The following is a 22,669-nucleotide window of genomic DNA, read 5'->3' as shown; positions in this document are numbered from 1 at the left end:
GTTTGGGAGAAAGGGGCGACTGGTGATCCGTCGGAGCGGCACTGTGCGCTTCAGTGAGCGCTGTTTGTGGAAGAAACCCCAAACAATCAGTGCTTACTCATTAACTAGTGTGAGTGTGGCGATGTCAAAACACCTCTCTTCATGTAGGACGTTCAAGAACTTCTGCACTTATTATTACTTTTGTTTTTGTCTTTTTTGCCAAAATAAGGAGTGAAATAGGATAGAGAGTAATTGATGTACTCTCTTGATGTAGAGATGTTAAATACTCTACCTCATGTAGTTTCAAACACACATCATCATTTTTCAAGCTTCAAAAAGGAGGTAAAAATACTATAAAATTCTAAAGAAGCTGTACATAATTGCTACAAGTGACTAAATGGGCTTGAACTTGACAACCGGAGGAGTCTCCAGTCTAAACAGATGTTTAATGAGTTAACAATATAGTAAATATAGATTTAGGGCGGCACGGTGGCTCAGTGGTTAGCACTGTCGCTTCACAGCAAAAAGGTGAAATTGGCATTTCTGTGTGGCGTTTGTACTGTATGTTCTCCCCATGTTCGTGTTGGTTTCCTCTGGGTGCTCCGGTTTCCCCCACAGTTTAAAGACATGCGGTAAAGGGTGATTGAAAAAGCTACTGAGTGCAAAAGTGAATGGGTTGTGGCTGGAAGCACATCTGTTGTGTAAAACTTGCTGGAATAGTTGGTTCACTCTGCTGTGGCGACCCCTGATCAATAAGGGACTAAGCCTAAATAAAATGAATAAATATAGATATATAATAATCTTCTTCAATAGCTACCAAATTTCTTTTGGAAATATGAAATATCTGCACATTCACTGTAAAAATTACATAACAAAAAGTCATGAAAATGTATGTTTTTTAGTTTAAAGTTAATCTGGTTTCAACTTTGTTTTTTTAAGTGCAACAAATAGAAACTTGATGTTTTAAGTCAGCTTAATTGTTGTACGTTAAAATCACTTGTAAAGTTAAATTGGTCTAATTTAATTTTATATGAGCATTATATTTTTAACATTTGTACACTGTAAAACCTAACAGTCAACTTTATCAAATGAAAAGAGTGTAGTTAACTGAAAGTTTACTGAAATTTTTTGGCAACATTTACACTGGTGTATCTTAATAATATTGCCATTGCTGCATTTCGCAATTCCAATCCTCATGCCCCACTACTCTACAATTTTCATCTGGTTCTCTTATTTTTATTTTATTTTGTTTTTCTTATCACTTCAGTGTTTTTTTTTTTTTTTTTCCATTCAGACGTTATTTCAACCATAAGTTCACTATGAAGTGAACTCCACTGAATATTCCGCCATGATTCCTGTTCGAAGGGTTCGTATTTGTTTCATTCAAATGACATCTTATTTTGTGTTATGTGAATTTAAATTGTATTTTTTATAGAGGTGTATTATGTTAGGCTTTACATTTTTCCATTTAGGTTCTGTGGAATTCTGTCAATGAATGATCCTTGGTGATGTTAAAATTTCCCATGCTCGGGGAGTAGGGAGCAGTGAAAACTGTGTCAATCAGTACAAATTCATCTTTATTTCTGTAGTGCTTTTTACAATGTAGATTGTGTCAAAGCAGCTTAACACAGATAAAGTTTTAGTCAATTAAAACTGCTTTAGTTCCAACAATCTCTCACACCAATTTGTAACTTTTTGGTTTAGTGGACAAGTCGTATGAATTTGGATTTGATGTCATTTGTACATTTTAATACACTGAACTCATTAAACTCAGTGTTGAAGGTAATAAGTTAAATAAATACCTCATTACTTTAACGTAAATGGAGTAAGTTCCCAGTACTCATATAGATTAGTTGTTTTTAACTCAAATGGTTTGTAGCAATCCATTTCCTCAAACGGTTTGATTTGCTTCAACATATTGGGTTTTATAGTTGGTTTGAGTTCTCTTCATTTATTGGGTTTTACTGTGCTCAAATTGCTTTATTTACTCAAATAGATTATGTTCACAGTACTCATTAGGATTCGTTTTTGAACTTAAATGGTTTGCTGCAATCGGTTTCCTCAAATGGTTTAGGTGGAGTTACCTTAACTTTTTGAGTTGTACAGTGTACGATTTGCTCATTTCTCATTGACGGTTGGCTTTAGTGGTGCATTTTGTGCCACGTGTTTAAAAATCTTACATAAATTGATCTTACATAAATTTATAAATCATGAATTTCGGAAGACTGAATTAGCCACCAAACTGATGAAATGTAAAATAATTACTTCCCTCGTGAGATCAGGCTGTCAATTCAGTTGTCAGTCTACTTTAGTGTAATGCAAATGTCACTTAATCAAAACACAATTTAGCTTTTCTAACAAGCTGGTTATATGAATCAGGTGTGTTAAATAAGAGAAATATCCAGAGCAGTGGGGCTTGGAGAGAGACTGAGTTATACTGACTAGTTTACATGAATGCTAATGTGATTGTTTCAAGATGTGCATTCTACCAGTCATCCTGCGTCTTATCTTTGTTTTAAAAAGTATACAAGTCAATTACAGGTGTTTACACAAAGGCTTGACAATCCAATTGAGACACCAATCTGATTAGTGGCGGATTATTTGGGATCACGTAAACATAGCAAATTTTCACTATATTTAATGCTTTGGATTTTTTGTACAGAATAAAATCGTAAAGCGGTCACACTGCACTTTTCAGCCTATTGACTTCATTCATATGCATACAAATGCACCAGATTGGGGACATAAGTTTGTGTAAAACTTTTGCATGATGCTGCGTTCCAAACTCTGACTTGCGAAATCAAGTGATTCCATGAGACCAATAAAAGATCATAACATGACCTTTCTGTACAGATGTTTTAAATATGGAGCAATTGCTCGATTTATCAGTGTGATATCAGAGCTCTTCACAGTATCCACATGGGATAAAAGAACCGCATCTTAACTTCATCTTTGTGAAATGAATTTTTCCATTAAAAAAAAACTAATGAATAGTATGTATGTTTAATATGTAATGTATATTTACATAATGTGTATACACACATAACACACTACATAGATATAGTATGTAATATGTAATGTGTTTAATTTATAGTAAATCGGACTCATTCAAGGTAGCATCACTGCGCAAAAACATGTTATGAATGTGTGCAACACTTCCGACTGTAAATGATGTTTTCTTTTTCTTATAATGCACAGTTTTGAGGATGTTTTCTTTTGCCATTCAGTGTCAGTCAGACAGGTTTATGCAGTTCATCGAACTCCATATTTTAAAATCTACTTCTGAATCTGAATAAAACAGTCTCCTAATAAAAGCCGGCGTATCAGCACACTGCTACTAAAAAACACATGATTCAAAATGTGCTTTCTGATTGGTTCTTGGGATATAGCAGCTTTTGCTGTCAAAGGCAACTGGCGTTTAGAGGCTTTTGCTAACAAACTGTTATTTCTGAATGGGCGATTGAGATGATTCGAATCAAAAAATATTTGTTAAACATGTACTACATGCCTAAAGCGTTCACTCGATGTCAATAGCTCATTTGTGGTGGAAATGGTGTTTAACGGTTTTTGCATCTGAACTCTTCATATACACATTTGAGTCCTGATCGGGAGATAATTTTTGATTCTGATCAAGTCTGAAACCATGTGACTGGCCCCGATTTCTGATCACGTGATCGGATCTGGACATCCCTACTTTTCACCATTCAAATCTATACACAAATCAAACTAAATTCATGATTTTTGACACCCACTGTCATTGACAAATAACTATGACACTGTCAAAGAGATTTAACTCACCTTAACTGACAAACGTAGTTCACCTTTTACAACACATTCAATTTGCAATTGAAAAAATGGATTTCTAGAGAGCTGTTTTTCTTGTACACTATCTTATTTTTCTGAAATATGTGTCATTACAGCACCGAAACGGTGTTTCATGTTGACTTTAAGCTGGAAGTAAAAATCACGGGAGCCTTCTGCCACTGCTGGAGGAAGGCACGATTCGTACATTAGTGATTTGATCAGATTAATCCTCCTCTCCGTTGTCTTTTAGCTGGAGTTTGGGAGACAAAAGCTCCTGTGGCGTGAGTGACAGCCACTGTGTTTCATCCTCAAGAGTGGCCATTAAGACTTAATGTAGTTCAGCAAACACACACTCTTGAGCCTGCCCTAAGGGTTTTAAGAGCAGGAGTGGTTCAGAGTTGTCCTCCCTCTCCTATTCAGAAGACTGAACTTAAATAGACAATAGAGACAATTACCAACCCAGGACAGAGGGAGAGAGAGAGGCAAAAGAAGGGAGAGAAGGAGACAAACTCACAAAGGAATAAGCCAAAAATAACAGAACACACTCACAGACCCACACACATTCAATACTTTGACAAAGTGATTGAGTGTGGGTTTGGCAATCCCAGAGCTTTTATAAATTTCGATGTCATTCATAAAAGCTCTGGTGTTTTCGGAGATATTCTACCACACAAACACAGTGACTCACACAAACTTCGCCAAAAGAACAGGTTGAAGGCATAAATATGTATGCGTGTATCTAAATATGACAAACTACGGTCTAGAATTGTACTTCTTTCTCAGGTAGGTACATTCAAATGTAAAATTCAACACTGCCTACTGTCCGCTGCCATCCAGAACACTATTTTACATTTATCTACAGTTGTTATGAGCACACTGCAGTATAATCTAACTGTACAGGGCAGCAGGATTCATGTCTGTTTTTGAAAAAAGCATATTAACATATTCACAACCGCGTGCATGTGAAAATGCGTGTTATCAGTGTTTTGAATACTCTATATCTCAATTTTAAAAAGCAGCTGCTGTTGTTTCCTTATGATAGATGTTAAGAAGTCTGAATTTATTCCAGCAATTTTTGGTCTGAATGGGACATGAAGGTCAAATACTAATTGTGAGCTTTAATGCTCTGAAACGGCCATTCACTTCATACAATACTGTGGTATTACATGCAAAAAAAACATCTAAAGCCTCTCTAAACCCCTGAAATTAACTGGAGAACTCTTAGAACAGGATTTCTTAAATCACAGGGGTATGAAGGTTTACAAAAACATAGAGCTTTCAAGCATTCAATGATAGCATAAGAGTGTATACATCCTTGCACAAATGAATCCTGAAGCCTAAGAGTCCCTGTAATAGAATTCTCCAAGGTTAGCGGACACATAAAATGCCAAAGTGAGTCTTGAAGCACTCAACAACAGCACATACAGCACAGCCTTTAGCATTCTAGCAAGACCACATACAAGTCCCTATGGAAACCTTACCATGTACCGAAGACACCTACAAAAACCACGACACCACATATAGCCAAGAGTTTAAGTATGTAAAAGTCTCTACAGGACCCTACGGAATCCCTATAAAGGAGTCTTTATGCACCTACTAAATAACACATAGCATATCATTCTAGCAGGGGCACATCTACGTCCCTACAGGACTCTAAGGAAACTCCATGAGCGAGAGCAGCAGACCACAGTGTGACTTACGGGAAAGCGAGTGTCCTCCCTTGGGCAGGTAGTCAAATAGAAGCGGGTTCTCCTCTCCGAGCATCTCTGCCCCCAGAGACAGCAAGCTGTTCTTGCTCATGAGGGCTGCACGAAGGTTGGCCACAGAGCCTGCTCTCTCCTGGGCCACGGCCTCGTCCCGCTCCCCAGACAGAAAGCCGCTGTCTCCCGCTGTGGCCTCCTCCTGCTTTACCAGGAGGTCCATGCGTTCGCTACGGCTGTCTGAAATGTTTGGTTCCGTCACTTCTGCACCTGAGAGAGAAGAGAGGAATGTTAATGAATTCTTAAAGACCCAAATAAACGCACACACACACACACATACACATTACAAGATCTGAGTTTGTCCGCTTACTCATGAGAATGGATTCAGACTCAGAGGAACTGTGTTGAATGTTTCAAGCATGACAGCAAATCAGAGTTTCCCAAAAAGTTCCTACAAACATTCAAAATCAGCATTGACAACTCCTGTGACTGGAGCTACAGCTCTCGATATGTAGTTAGAAGCTAAGTTTCTTCATAATGTACATTTGCACAAAAAAATCAAGCACTGGTGATACTTGTCAAGTCTGTACTCCATTGGCAATTTATTTTGGTAGCACTCTTTGTTTTTCTATTTGAACAATTAATCCTGTGAAGGAAAAAAGTTTGTTTTGGAAATCTGAAATTAAAGCAGTGGTTCTTTGTTTATTTCAGTTTTACACTTTTACTAGTCACATTATTCTCAACCATGCCCCTTTTACCATTAGTATTTTATGAGCGAATGATTTGCAAAAAGAAAGCCCTGTAAAAAAAAGCCCCAACTCAACATTCAGTTTTAGTTGGAAGTACAATAAATGTCTCAGCAACTTCCAGTTCAAGGCAACTTTAAGCTCAGTAATTCATCTGTTCTACAAGCGCTTGGAAACATGCGTTAACATTTTGTCTTGCTTACTTTCACATCTATTGGTTGTCACCATTTTCACTTGGCATTTGCATTGTTAAGAATTGTCCATTGTCAATATCGATATAAAAAAATTCGGTATGAAGTTATGATTTGAAGACTATAGTTTTATTAAAAAGTGACTGCTGAGCAGGCGCCTTGGAAGCAATGCTAAACTTGTACGACACACGCATTGGAGCCATGTGCACATTATGTTCATTGTCCAGTTGCACCTTCTTAAACACATTTGAACTTATCAGAATGCCATGAGTGCACTGAAATTTTTGTAAGTAGAATTAACTAATCTGCTTCACCCTTTTTATGGAATATACAGATTCCAGTAATGGTAGACTAATTACCTCAGACAAACACCATGCACCCAAACACTATAGTGCTTTACATTTTCCATAAACTTGCATCAGATGGTTTCTCTGTTTGTCATTCTCTGACTAAACAGTCGCCTAGTTACGAGGGACGCCATGGGATCGCAAGCACACAGCTCATTGTAAATAGTGAAGTTAACTACACTCTAGCTCTTGACACTTCAGGCCAGAATAACAACACATGACAAAATGAGTGCCACATAGCAGAAGTGAGGAGAATGTAAATAAAAAAAAAACATGTAAGGATGTCGCCAGAGTGGCTTTTTGGCTTCTTTTTTTGTGCATCCCAACCACTAGCACTCCATCTGAAAGACTTTCTAGCATAGGGGTAATGCAGTCATTCAACTTCACAGTTTGTAATGTTGCATTATGTATTTAGAGAATGATGGTTAGTTCTTTTACTTAAAGCTAAGATTTGTCTATCACAATTTGTTTTGTTTACAGAGCTTGAGGTTTACTGTATAATTATTATTGACACCTTACAGATGTTGATCTTCATTTATCATGCACACACTTTGTAACATTTTATTTATTAAGTTTAAGAGTTTTTTTGACACTGTTTATTTTTATTACAAAGAAATATTTTGATATCAGTGCATATCTTTGGACTTTGCGTCTGGATCATCAAAATAGAGCCCAGAAAGTCATTAGCCATTGTTAGTTTGTGTTGTGTAAACAGAAACTTTAGCTAAAATATACCCAAATGAATCAGTATCAAATTGTATTGAGTTTACATAAAGGAAAGAAACTAAATTTCATTCTTGAATAAACTGATAAATAAACCATAAAAAACAGAAAAATATTCAGAAAATGGGAATCTTTACCTCTCTATTCATTACTACTGTCAAATCATGCAACGCAGAGAAGTCTGCCAAAGTATTCACACACACACACAAACACACACTTGTCAAAAGACAAGGACGACTGCTTGGATGTAAGAAGTCCAAACAGTAAGAACAACGGTAAAAAAGTGGCAAGACACAAGAAAACAACAACAACAAAAAACTGATTTACCAGGAGAGGCTTGTTTAGACTAAACTGACAGCCTAAAGGAGAAGAGCTTTTCAAAACAGCTGTCAGTGAAGCTCAGATCAGTGGAAGCCTCAAAGCTGCATGAACGACAGGCCGATCGGTGAACAACTTCAGTCATGCCGTCGCAAGACCCTCCTACAACCTGCCATACTTCACACCACTTAATTACACCTTACATTAGGATAGCACGCTAGCAGAAAACACACATTACGCTCTCACACTCTGAAGCGCGTATTGTGTTTACACACTATTCTCTGGGGTCTAGGAGAACAGACAGAGAAATGGAGACAGTGTGAGAGGATGAAACATAATGAGTGTTATAAACCCCCTCCCACAACACACACACGCACACACACACACTGTAACTTCATCTGAGGGCCTCCCAATGACAAACACAGCAACTTCATCAGCTGTGAGTTTTAGAGGAGGATTCGGCTCATTTCCAGAGAGAGGGAGAGATGGAGAGAGAGAGTAACTGTATGTGTGTGCGTTTGTGTGTCTGATGAAGCAGTGACCCCATAAAGATCTTATCAGGTCTTCTGGTGTCCACAGCCTGGAGTTCACTAGAAGGGCACTGGAGAAGAACGGAGTCGCCATCATTCAGCCATACTCTGGTTAACAATGTTACATCAAGCTGGTTTAAATATTTTACTGCTGTTTTAGCTGATACTGTAGATTTTCAATTTTACCTTGGTGGTTTTGTCAAGCTGGGGTTTTCTTAGAATAAACGACTAATAAAATGTGTTCAATAGAGTAGGGATGAGCAAGTATAAGTTTCTGACGGCATGATGTCCTTGTATAAAAATATCACAATATCACGGTACTGTGATTAAAGCTGTTAAATTAGTTCATTTTAAATATCTGATTAATAAACAACTTCATTTCCCATTTGAACACAGTAAATTTTTTATTTTAGGAAACATTTAGAATATTTTGGAACAGTAAACTAAATAATTTAAATAAATGACCAACTTCTGCTGTCTTCATTAGTTTGCAAAACACAAATTTCTCTACAACACATTAAAAAAACATAAAAAAACTCCTTCATATACCTTAGGAACTAGTGATGTACGGATGGCAGTTATATCCACGGGTGCTGCAGATAATCCGCGGGTTGGGCAGGTCGGGTAATAAAAAAATACATTATGATTAATTGCAGGTGGGTTGCCGATGGATGTAGCCACACATGGCAGTGAACCAGCAAAAAGCAGAGTGGGCTTTAATGAATGGTTAGATGAGACGGCCAAAATAATGGATGAAGTGCAAGAGTATCCTACTGTTCAAACTGTCAGTTAGAGGAGATATCAGAGAAAAATCTGCTGTCGTTCTGGGAGAAACAAGATTACTTATTTCCACGACAGCTGCGCCTTGCGAGGAGATTCTTCAATCTTTTTCATTCCTACAACAAGCGGTGCGAGCGAATGCTCATTCAGTGCAGCTGGCTGCGTTTTGGAGGCGAGGTGGAATCGCCCGAATCCAGGCACAGTAGATGCTATTCTGTTTTTCCACAGTGCGAAAAATAGGGCCAAATAAACATAACATAGCTGCCTTTTAGGTTGAAGTGGCACCCTTTTTGTTATCTTGTTCCTGTATGTGTAAAAGCTAATGTCTTATTTTTACTTTCTGTATCTATTTGAAAATGAAGAAAAAGCTGCCTAAGACAAACTTTTGTTTTATAAATAAATATTCATTTAAAACGTTTAAGTTTAATGTATTATTTTAGTATCAGAGATGCGCAGATTATAGCTCACTGAATCTGCTGTTAATATCCACGGTGACCTATCATCAAGCCTAAAACAAACAATTAAATTATTAAAGTGACGATCGGGTGCGGGTCGGGTGCGCATACATATATCAGATAAAACTTAATGTGTGGGCAGGTGGCAGGTGGATAATTTGTATGAAGCCGCGGATTTGGGTGCATTTCAGTTGATCCATTCATCTATATTAAGAACAGCATAACACAACATTTTTGCGGTTTTAAAATCTTGACTTTTCCAAGCCACTGTACACCTTGAAACCAGTTATTATCCCATGCCTAGACTGTAAAAAAAATAATTTTAAATGCATATGCTCCACCTCCTGTATGTGAGTTTGTGACACACAAGAATAATAATGGTCAAGCAACACGATCTGTTACCAGAGGAAGCTGTGCAGTTTAGGTGTACAACTTTTGTCTCAGTTAGAGCCAGTCATTTCTGGAACACACTTCCTATGCATTTAAGGGGTGTTACAAATTCTTCAACATTTAAATACAATTTAAAGAAATGTCAAAAATCAAGTTTGCAATCATATGCAATTCATTTGTCTAAAATTTTAAGAAATTATTATTACATGTTTTACATTCTTTTTATATCCTTTTGTAGTATATAACTTTATTGTATGTGTGATGAAGTGTTTTTTGATTTTAGGTTGCCTTTTAAAATCTGGTAGTGGGCAACAAATAAAAATTAGCCCTTGTAGCTAACCCCGGCCTTTTTTTACAGTTTTACTATTGATTAATGAGCATTGTCCGTGTTAAATAAATAAATTTCAAAACCCAACAGTTAACTTTATCAAACGAAATAAGTGTAGTTAACTCAAATGTTTGTGAAAGTTAATTCTACACATTTGATTAGTTTTCACTCAGTGTTGAAGGTAATAAGTTAATTGAATACTTCATAGCTTCAACCTAAATGGAGTAAGTTCACAGTACTCAAATGGATTCGTTTTTTTTACTCACATGGTTTGTAGCAATCGGTTTTCTCAAACGGTTTAAGTTGTCTTAACTTATTGGGTTTTACAGTACTCAGCTGGTTTGAGTTCTCTTCATTTATTGGGTTTTATTGTGCTCAAATAGCTATGTTTACTCAAATGGATTAAGTTCACAGTATTCATTAGGATGAGTTTTTGAATCTAAATAATTTGTTGCAATTGGTTTTCTCAAATGGTTTGAGTTACAGTACCTTCACTTTTTGGTTTTAAAGTGTACAAAGGTGTGTTCAGGGTGAAGAAATAAATGTGTGCTTTTTGGAATCTACATGTGCTGGGTTTAGTACAGTTTGTATTTACATCATTATATATGACTTTCAACATTTTCTACATTGGTTAACAACTCTAAAAATTTTGTGTAACGAGAACTGAGCAAGTAATTGAAATCACAAACGTAATTTAAAAAAGCTACTATTTTGCACATCTTCTCAAAGTAGCACGGTGTGATTTCTAGTAACTCTCTGATTAAGGCAAAAGTGCGCTTTTACGGAAACCCACGAACACATCCAAATACTCAAAAAGAAACACAGGAAATCATCTGGGGAAAAAAGTGGTTGCTGAATAAAACAAAAATTGAACTGCTTAAATTGATTCAGCATGATTAATAAACACATGACTATAGAATAGATTTATTTCAAACGGGTGTAGTTATGAGGTGTGTTTGGAATAAAAACATGTTATTATATGTTAGAATTTCAAGTAGTCTTTACTACAACTGTAGTTCATTGAGAAGTAAAAAAACATAAAACCACAGCTGCCCAACTCACTGCAGAATTAAATGTGCAGCTCAATTCTCCTGTTTTAACTAGAACTGCTCATCAGGCTCCACAAAGTCCATATACATGGCCTGAGCTGTTGTAGCCCTTGCCAAATCGCCAATGACAAATTGTCACCTTGGAATTATGAGGTTCTATTTGTGTTCTGAATGATTTAAGGATAATGAGCTTTAAAGTTTTTGCATTCCATAGCAAACAGTATGTGTGTAACGTTTTTTTTTTTTTAATAAAAAGTCTTAAAGTGTAAACAAATTATATGTAAAAAAAAAAAAAAAAAAAAAAACATCCCATAATGTTGGGATGTTGTCCAATAATGTTGGGAAGTTGTCATTTAATAAGAATATGTCAATAACTCAATTTTGACAAAAATGTCAGATAGAACCTTAAAATTCTAAGGTGAAAAAAATTGGTTTCAATGGTCCCAGCATTGTAAATCTTGTGGACAATGTGAAACTTGTATTGTTCTCTGATGAGTCCACCTTCATTGTCTTTCCCACATGAAGGAGAGTTACGGTGTGCAGAAGCCCCAAAGAAGTGTACCACTCAAGAGTGTTGCATGCCCAGAGGGAAGCATGGGGTGAATCAGTGATAGTTTGGCTGCAATATCATAGCATTCCCTAGCCCCAGTTCTTGTGCTAGATATGCATGTTTTTACTATAGACTACCGAACCATCCTGTAGGACCCTGTGCACCCAATGGTTCAAACATAGTATCCTGAAGGCAGTGCCATGTATCAGGATAATAATGCACCAATACACACTGCAAGAATAGTGACAGAGTGGACTGATGAACATGAAGGTGAAGTTGAACATCTCACATGGTCAGCACAGTCACCAGATCTAAATATTATTGAGATTATTGAATCAATTTGGGGTATTTTGGAGGAGCGAGTCAGGAAATGTTGTCTTTCATTACGTTTTGACCTGGCCACTATTCTGCAAAAAGAATGGCTTACAATCCCTCTGAGCACTGTATTGGCTGCAAAAAGAGGACAATGAAAAAGAGTTTCCATGTCCAATCCCTTGGGTACATGTATGTGACAAAACACAACAATATATATATATATATATATATATATATATATATATATATATATATATATATATATATATATATATATATATATATATATATATATATATATATATATATATATATATATATATATACACACACACACATATATATATATATATATATATATATATATATATATATATATATATATATATATATATATATATATAAATAAAAACACTTATGAAACCAAATAAATAATAAAATCACAATAATAGGAACGAATACACATAGTAACTAAATAGCTTCTCAATAGTGTCTCAGTGACACTAAAATGACATTATAGAAGTTCTGTATGTAGTCATTGTTTCTATAAAGTGCCCTTTAAATTCATGTTTAAAAATAACCATTTTGGTGTGTGCAGGGAAATTTAAGATTGTTTCATTAATCAATAAAGCCATAGGGACCGATCCACCTTAGAGTTAATTCTGGCCCTGAAACACACATTCAGAAAGGAACAGGTCCAGCCTGAGGAACATATAAGGTATTCAACCACAGTTAGTTTTTGGCTACATGATATTTATGTTCATGTTTCTAACACATCATTGATACCATCTCAAACTGCCAGTACAAAAATAGACTAGAGTTAAAAAGAGTCTTGAAAAAAGTTGCGCAACGGTGTTCATCCATGATCGATGAACATCAAGCTGAATCACTAACATGGTAAACTTAATAAAAAGACTTGTTTCACGCAAGACTGTAGAAACTTTGATGGACATTGTATAGCAGTGAGCCAGTCAGATGATACTATGCAATGTGGTAGCCATTTCAGAATACCACCCAGCAAAAACGAAAAAAAAACAATGACCAAAGAAAGAGCAAAGCAACACCACGTTCTCTTTCACAATGACTTCTTTCACCACTTCAAACAGATAGAATGAGAAGGAGGATGTGGAAGATGTAGAAATGTGGAGGTGTGAGAGAAAGAGATGGAGATGATCATCACTAAAAACAAGATGATTTCAAGATGATAATTTGGATAATGTGTGATTAGAAATGTTTCTCATTCATGGATTGTGTGCAGTATTTTTTTCTTTAAGAAATGCTGAAAATGTTTAGATATCTGACTGCATGTGTGAGCAACTCAGTTGCCACAGGGGAACATTCCACTAAAACCAGCAGATTAAACTCAATTCAGAGAGGTGAGTGTGTGTCTGTGTGTGTGTGTAAGTTTGTAATGGCTGCAGCCATCATACAACTGACCTAGAGCTTTAGAAACAATCATATGATCGGAAGAATGTAATGTTAAGTTTGAAGTGTATAAATGTGACCATTTTCTAGAACAAAATAAACACACACACAGGAAATAATAGGCTCATTGTTGAAATTGTGGCTAATAGGTTAACTGCTCAACAGGGAAATGTGGGAGCTTGAAAGGGTGAAATAAACTTAAAAATTAAGGTTTTCAAATGATATCCTGAAGTTGAAAGAACACTTGAGTAAAGTCTTTTCTTACATGCACATTTAAATCCAAAACATTTATGTGTGTATACTTCACTTGATAGTGTGTGCAAAGAGGCCACACAAGCACAATAGAAAGATGTAGAGTGTCTGCACTTTTTCTCCAAATGAGTGTATGCATGTTCTGTCCTGATTAGGGCTGAACAATATCATTTGAGCATCGATTGCAAAGTGTGAATCCGTAATAGTCACATCACAGGATACATTTTTTTTTTTAAAGGTGCAGTAAGAGATTGTCTTCAGAATTTTTTGTTTGTTGTGCTGGTTGAAAGTCTCTTCACATTCCAATAGTAATGATTAAAGTAAATGATCTAAAAGTATTTATAGGTATTTTTATATTCTGGGTAAGGCATAAGACTGAATGTTCATCCAATTAAATATTGTTGTGCCGATAATTCCCATAATTCTGATAAATAGCCCAAACTGTCTGTCAGAAAATACGAGTGACAACACTTAAAACATCAAAACATTGTGTAGCTCTTAGCTGAAATCTTCCGGTGATAGATTGATGTGATTATTTTCAGTTTTCATAAGGGACCTTTTACGCATTGGTAATGTAGATTTTTATTTTGTTTAACAACAAAATATTCATATCGCAGTATATATCGAGGCAAAACTAAATATTGCAATTTCCGTAACAAACATTTGAAATCGCTTTATGAGATCAGCCAGATCAGTGAGTATACCGATCGAGTCATTAAATATGATTATCTGCCAATACCAATCTCCAGCCGATCGATCGAGCATCCCAAATATATACTATCGATTTATAATACTGTATAAATCTATAAAGGCATCATGGTGGCGCAGTAGCTAGCACGATCTCTCCGCAGCAAGAAAGCAAAAACACATGTAAAATATTCATTATAATACAAACAGGCTTGGGCTGAATCCTAATTTTGATACTGTCAAACCTCCTCCCTAATTTACCGCAGTACAGTTTTACTGTGCATATTAAAAAATTATGACGTAAGGCTGAGACAGCGTCACCAAACTGTTGGCTTGTGACTACACCATTCAGAAACTAAATACAGTATATGCAACCTTAGGTTTGCGGCCACCTTTTTGTTGCACAATTTGCAAATTGTGTTCATATTTATCACGTCTCCCTTCTAGTTCGGTCGAAACCCAAAATACTGCCCAACTGCAGAGGTTGTGTTATTTTTCGAGACCATGTCACATGGTGTGCGACTCGCCATCTTTCCTCACCTCTCTCTATCTCCTCCACACTGTCCCGTAATGAAAATCACACATACACTTTTTTAGGCATTAAATAAATTATATTTAATATTTAATCCTTGTCTCCTATGTAGGCATGGAAAGATAATCGTTTTTAAGGTTTACCGCAGTTTGGAAAAGTCAAGGTTTTAAAACTGCCATCATTTGCTGTTATACTGTTCCTACGATTGGTGGTTTACGTGTTTTTACGACTATTTTATTTAGTTTGTTAGGGCAACTGTATCTCCAGCAGAAAAGGACCATCCACATTAAAAGCTACTTTTCCAAAATATTTGAAATGTTTCTTAAAATAAAATATACTATGTTTTTTAAAGTAAGTTTTTTTTAAATAAAACTTACTGTGTACAATGAGAATAAAAGTTGTTGTTTTTTACCCAGACATTTAAAAAGAACATATTTAGAGAAGTAATTACAATACCGTGAAACCGTAATGTTTTTTTTATCTGAGGTTATCATACCATCATATACCGGCCCATCCCTAGTCCTATGTAAGTGCATTGTTTTTTATGACCGTAAATTGATATTGAAACTGACACAGTTGCTATTTTTAGATAAACAGAAATTGGGGAAAAATAAACGGTGAGACTAATAATTCAGGGGGACTAATAATTCTGACTGCAACTGTATAAGTATAAATCTATGAAATCCTAATTAGTAAGATATGACCAAAAATGTTTTTAACATTTGTTAAACCAATTATCCAATTAAACAGAAAAATAATAAAAATAATAATCCAACTTTGCACTGGATTGATCAGCTCAACAGCCAATCAGACTGATCTGTTTAACAGACTGCCCAAGGCCTATTCACATAATCAGGCAAAATGTCACAGACTGAGTCCAACTTGTGACAATGATGATGTGGAACACACACACACACACACACACACACACACGCACGCACGCACGCACGCACGCACGCACGCACGCACACACACACACAATAGCTGACAGATGTTCACCAATGACCACACACTGGCCTTTAACATGCATTGAGATTTGGAAATCAACACCTGCTGTGCTATAAAGTGCTATAAAGTTCAGAGTGCTACCAACCTGTTATGAAACTATTAGAAACTGCAACATATGCATAGTTTAACTGTAATTATGCTAGCTTAGCTGTGAATGGAAAAAAGAAACACTGTTGATAAGTGAGCAGATAAAGAAAAAAAGGACAGGAGAAAGAAATGAGCATGGAGTGGACAGGTCGCACACACATACACACTCGTGTGCACAAACACACACAGGCAGAGTTAATTAAGTTGGGGGAGTGGGGAGACGGGAAGCGGGAATTCATTAGATAAGTTCACCCTTCATCTGTGGGCCGGGGCCACAGGAGTCAATCAATAAAATGGATCTGCCGCTCCCAAATGCCCCAAGACCCAACGCCCACAATGAAAAGAGGAGCAACTCGCTCCTTTGACCCCGATTTCTCCCCCTACACACCTGCCCCGACCCTCGCCCAACACAAACACATTTACAGCCAACACAATACTGATGCATGCCATTATTTTAAACACCACATATTTCACTCCACTGCACTCTACAGTATAACATCTCGCCGTTCATTACGTCCCACTCAACACGGCACGTTAAGATACAGGAGGGATCATTCCCAATGCCTTTATGAGCCCACTGTGATACACATCTAAATGGACAAACACACACTCCACACTAATGCATGAGGAAACCCAAACAGCCTTTTTACTAGGCAGGGGTTTGTGTATGAGTCTAGAAGAAGGCACTGTCTTTTATAGCATCAACATGCAACACTGGCCCAGAAGTTTATTGTGAGAAATAATCATCAATGATGAAAAAAAAATCCATTTTAAATTAGGACACACATTTTATCAAATGGGCATCACGGTGGTGCAGTGAGTAGCACAATCGCCTCACTGCAAGAAGGTCGCTGGTTAGAGCCTCAGCTGGGTCAGTTGGCATTTCTATGTGGAGTTTGCATGTTCTCCCTGTGTTCGCATGGGTTTCCTGCAGGTTCTCCAGTTTATAAAGTCCAAAGACATGCGGGTGAATTGGGCAAGCTAAATTGACCTTAGTGTATGTGTGTAAATGAGTGTGTACGGATGTTTCCCAGTGATGGGTTGCAGCTGGAAGGGCATTCGCTACGTAAAACATATGCTGGTGAAGTTGGTGGTTCGTTCCGCTGTGGTGACCCCAGATTAATAAAGGAACTGAGCTGAAAAGAAAATGAATGAATGGATTTTATTTAATGAAATTCACTTCAAAAACAACAATCTTTCAACAGCACCAACAAATTGTGTCTGACACACTTTCCCTTTTAACACATTGGACAGCAAAACAGAACACAAACAAGAAATATTTCAGTAGGATAGTAGGACAGAGTTGAGGTTCCAGGAGCATGTGCAGCATAAGCAGAACTGGTCCTACTCCATTAACCAATGTTTGGAAGATTTGGAGATTCACAAACATGTGTAATGATAGATCACCTAAGCATGTGCAAAGTGCACAAACTCCAAATCAACGTATATACAAAAATGAAAGGGAAAAAAATCCAAAGCAGGGCTACAAAATGACTTGGAGATCTCCAGGGTGGTACATGATTTACTGAAGAGGTCTCCAACCCTACTCCTGGTGAGCTACTGTCCTTGAGATTTTAACTCTAACCAAAACAAACACACCTGAACCAACTACTCAAGGTGATCAGGGCTACTTGAAAGTTAATGGCAGGTGTGCTGAAGCGTATTTCTGCAGGACAATAGCTCATCAGGAGCAGGGTTAGAGACCCCAGATGTAAAGAGTCGATGGAAACCCCTGGAACTCAACTGAATTTACTTGGCCCATTCATGGAAAAGCAGCACATATAAAGAGTGATTCATTTCATCAGACTTTGCTTGTTCTGAATGTAAAACTGCAAGGTTCATGGACACTCAAAGTCATAAAAAGTATTCAATGACAGCAAAAACAATTTATCACATACAAAAAATATTTTAAGTACTATTTTATTCAATCTACACCATACGAGACACATTTCTTGACGTCTCGCCATTATTACATCCCACTCAAGGCAGCATGTCGAGATACAGGAGGCATTGTTATGCCTTTGTTTCTGATAGCAGCTTAAGTGATTGAGGAATGCTTGAGGAATCTTTGTTCACGTGTGTAATCCGAAAGCTTTAATGGGCACTGATTGAAGTGTTGTGTCACACCGAGTGAGATTACAGTGGGAATAATGGCGCGTATTGTCCCTAGTTCCCCTCATAAGAGAACGCCTGAATCGGTTTGATTCTTTCTTGCAAAGGGGATCTCAGTTTAATGTGGTTGCCATGGCAGCCAGGCACTCTTGGCTTCAACATTTATGCTAAATAAAACACCCTTTTAAGAGTAGACACAAATAGGCGGACCCACGGCGTTGGCTTTGTGTCCGTGCGTGATTGTGTGTGCGTCTGCGCGTAGGCGTCTGCTGGTTCCAACGTATCTGTTTATCGTGTGGTAGAACGTAAACTTACGGCATGAGAGAATATGCATTCAGGAACACGCACAAGTGTGTAATAATCATGCATAGTGGCTAATGTAAGACCTTGTGGTGTGGCATTGAATGCCTGCCTCATCTTTGAAAGAGCTTTTTGTGAACGTTGAGAGTGTGTGATCTGTGCGTGTTAATGGTTATTGGAGGGGATGGGGTTGGACGAATGTCTATTAAAGCACAATAAACGAGAAAAGAAACAGAAAGACAGAGAGAAAAGGGGTCAGCTGACGGGCTTTGACCTCATGACCCTCTGTTCCAGCTGCTGTGGCGATTACGACCCTCCCCGGCTGAAACTCAACACTGTCTTTTGTTTCAGTCGGTTTCGAGGTGTCCCTGGACGCTCTCCATCTCGCATAGAGATCAGGTTTGCACACACACAGCATGGAGTTTGTTTCTGTTCAGTGATAAGGCTGTTTAAGCTGTCATGTTTAACTCTTATCTACTACATCGATACATCAGAACCCGTAACACACACTCATTAGCAGCGATAAACGCCCCCTCAGGACACCGAACGCACATGTATGTAAACATACACAGGCCACTCATGTGTCCGACGGGCTTAAGGGTAGGGAGGGGAAGGTCAGGCCTGCTTCCTCAGCGTGGTTGGAGTTTGAAAGGGTAAAAAGTAATTTCCAAGGAATGGAGGGAGGGAGGCACTAAAAAAGCTGAAGAATTCAGAGGCAATTTAAAAGCAGTGTGGGAGAGGGGGATGAGAGAAAAAAATGAAGAAAGAGGAGGCATGATGGAAAGTAAAAGAGGTTGTTATTTCTCTCTCTCTCTTACATTCTCGCACTGTTGTTTTTTAGGGACTAGTCGGGCCACAACCTCCAAGGAAAGAGAGAGAGATAGATAGATAGAGGAAGAATAAATCAAACAAACCCTGAAGGCTAGAAAGGAGGGAGAAAGACGAGAAGAGAAGTGTGGGTAATGATGGAGGGGGGAGTTGAGTGGGCGACGGAGAGGACGAGAGGGTGAGCGTGAGCAGGGGTGGAGGTGGAGAGGGGGAGTGGAGGATTGCAGGGCTCAAGGTAATCTGGGGAGTTAATGCAGCTTAGTAAAGCAGGGAGAGACAGAGAGAGAGGGAGCACAAAGTGGCAGACAGTGAGAGCAGCAGAAAGAGAGAGGGCGTAAGAGACAGAGAAAGACAGCCGGAGAGAGAAAGGGAGGGCCGAAGAGAGTGGGAGAGAGGAGATCTTGGGGAAAATGGAATGCTGGGTGGAGAGGGGAAGCAAACACGCAGGGCTTTGTGCTAAAAGCACGACTCTAGGGAGGGTGCGACCAACGCTAAATCCAGAGCACAGGCCAGAAATCAGGGTTTAAAGAGCAGGCAACAGGACCGGCCCATTTTAGACATCCACTCAGAGAGCCAAACTCAACTAAAGAGGGTCTTAAAAGAACCTGATGGTGTCCTTAGGAAATTACGTAGGAAAGGTTCTCGTCTATTGCTGTCATTTGTTGTTTTGCTGTACGTCCATTCACAAATCTTCTCTCAGAGGCTGATAGAATAGTAAAGTATCCATTGGACACACACTTCGGAATCATTGTGTAGGTCATTCAGGTACTGTATAATGGATGATGTGGATTTGGGTATACTACTAATACAATGCAAGGCTTATTGGGACAAATGAAGAGTTTCATTGCAAAATCTCCATTTTGAGAAATGTTGGTTATTTGACATTATTATTTAAGACATCAAAAGTCAAGTTTATTCATAATTTATATACATTAAACTATTACTTGAGCTCAGTGAAGGCCAGAAACATTATTTTTAAATCCAGGATATTTTTTATTTAACTTTATGTCCAAATAGTTCATAAAATAAGTCAAAAACCAAGCCAAAATGCAACATATTTATTTTAACATTGTCAAATATCTTAAATTGGTAAAAAAAAACAAACAAAAAAAAAAAACATCATAAATATATGGAATAGTACAGTATATACAAAGACAACAACTTTAATAACTTTAAAATGTGATTTATAACAACAACATTCTGAGATAGTTTTGGCCAGAACGTGAATAACATAACTTTTTTTTTTTTTTTTTTTGCAAAAGGCTATATATCCACCCTAGGCTATATTCTACTACTGTAATACCATAAAGAAAGACTAGTGAATCTATGTTTTGTTTGATAAGTAAGATTAAGTTAGTTAGATAAATGACTTGTTACGGAAAAAGTGGAGTCTCCTTCCACAGTTCTTGCCTCTATTGCACAGAGTCAGCTACACAAATCGCCTCGCCCCGTCATGTTTAATGAATTATTTCACTGTAATAATAATAATAATCATCGTCATCATAACTGCTATATTGCACTTTGTAAAGAATCTGGTCTGGCGGATATCACGTTTTGAAAAAATACATTTTGTACTAGGCCTAATATGTACATTCTTAAATGTTATTAATGGCAGCAATTCACACATAGATTAAGGTGCAGCTGAACAATGATTTCCAATAATAAAATCCAAATGTCAAAAAATGTGTTTATCACGTTTTGCAACCAAAACTCTTAAAATATTGCACCTACAGTTTGTGTTGCCACAAACAATATACTAGATAACTCTCAAATGATACATTTTTATTAGAGTTCTTCTTTCATAGGTCTCTAATGTGTAGTTACTTACATCACTAAGGGTAGTTTCACACTAGCACTTTTGGTCCGCACCCGGGTTTGTTTGGCACCAGAGTACGGTGCGCTTACCTAGTCTTCTGAACTCAGGTGCACACCCACAAACCATACCCAGGTCTACCTGAAAGAGGTGGTCTGGGGTACGGTTCACTTGAACTCTGGTCCGATTCACTTCTGATGTGAATGCAATCGTACCAAATAACGGAAGTGAACCACCAACAGTACAACAAACTATTGTTTTCATAACGTTCATTTATGTGTGTGTGTGAGTGTGTGTGTGTGTGTGTGTGTGTGTGTGTGTGTGTGTGTGTGTGTGTGTGTGTGTGTGTGTGTGTGTGTGTGAAAAAAGCAGAACGACCATAATCTGCGGTGCGGATATCTTTCCATTTTGGCGTTTTGCTTTTGTGTCCGTCACCTGGCAACAGCCATAAAAAACAACAGCAGCTCGATGACGCAAGCATACCAGGGTTCACAAGAAAAAATTGTAACTAAAAGGAACAAACTAACATAGAAGGTACCACAATCGAACTTGGGTACGGTCCAGGCAATTGAACCAAGCAACCAATTTAAGCAACTTATTATGTTACAAATCCTTATAATGTTGCAAGCCAAACAGACTTACTCTAATTTACTTACTTGCCTATGGTCATTTTACTAACATTCAGCATTTAGGGATTGTTAATTTTGTACACATTACAATTTTGTTATCACAGCCAATACACTGCAAAAAATGCTTTTCTTGCTTAGATTTTTTGTCTTATTTCTAGTCTAAATATCTAAAATTTCTTATATTAAGAAGCATTTTCTAGACAAGCAAAACAAATTGTCTTGTTTTGAGAAATAAATTGCCAATATTAAGTGAGTTTTTCCTTAAAACAAGCTAAATAATCTGCCAATGGGGTAAGCAAATTAATCTTGTTTTTTCTTTTGACGTAAGATTATTTTGCTTATCCCATTGGCAGATTATTTTGCTTGTTTTACGGAAAAACTCACTTAATATTGGCATATTATTTCACAAAACAAGACAGTATGTTTTGCTTGTCTAGAAAATTCTTCTTGATTTAGGAATTGTTAGATGTTTGGACTAGAAACAAGACAAAAAATCTAAGTAAGAAAAGCATTTTTTGCAGTGTAGACACTAGAATATGTTGTGCCTTTGAGGAATGTCTGCTGACACTTTAAAAAAGGTATTAATTACTGTAGTTTGATTGTGGCTGTGGTCACTTACAGGCCCCATCTTTTCCCTGCATAACTTTTGCGTTTAATAGCAGGTGTTAAGTGAGTCTGCAAGTGCATTTGTCCCATCCCACATTTACTTCACTGTTTTTCTGACTCATCATGAACTGTATCAGCTCGGCTGTGTGACTGTATCCTTGGTAACTTCTGTCTTGGCCGATATA

The 22,669-nt window shown here is 37.4% G+C and overlaps 1 protein-coding gene across 3 annotated transcripts in view; it reads right to left on the bottom strand.

Moving 5' to 3' along the window:
* zbtb46 (zinc finger and BTB domain containing 46) overlaps window positions 1-22,669 on the bottom strand; it is a 143,482-nt gene that overhangs the window by 34,583 nt on the left and 86,230 nt on the right. For all 3 annotated transcript variants that reach the window (XM_021469915.2, XM_021469914.2, XM_068216876.1), the window contains exon 3: window positions 5,484-5,753. In XM_021469915.2, coding sequence (XP_021325590.1) covers window positions 5,484-5,753 — 270 coding nt within the window. The remainder of the gene's footprint in view (window positions 1-5,483; window positions 5,754-22,669) is intronic.

The sequence above is a fragment of the Danio rerio genome, chromosome 23 (assembly GCF_049306965.1).
Source record: "Danio rerio strain Tuebingen ecotype United States chromosome 23, GRCz12tu, whole genome shotgun sequence".
In the NCBI taxonomy this organism is placed as follows: domain Eukaryota; kingdom Metazoa; phylum Chordata; class Actinopteri; order Cypriniformes; family Danionidae; genus Danio; species Danio rerio.
This window is presented reverse-complemented; position numbering and strand designations above follow the sequence as displayed.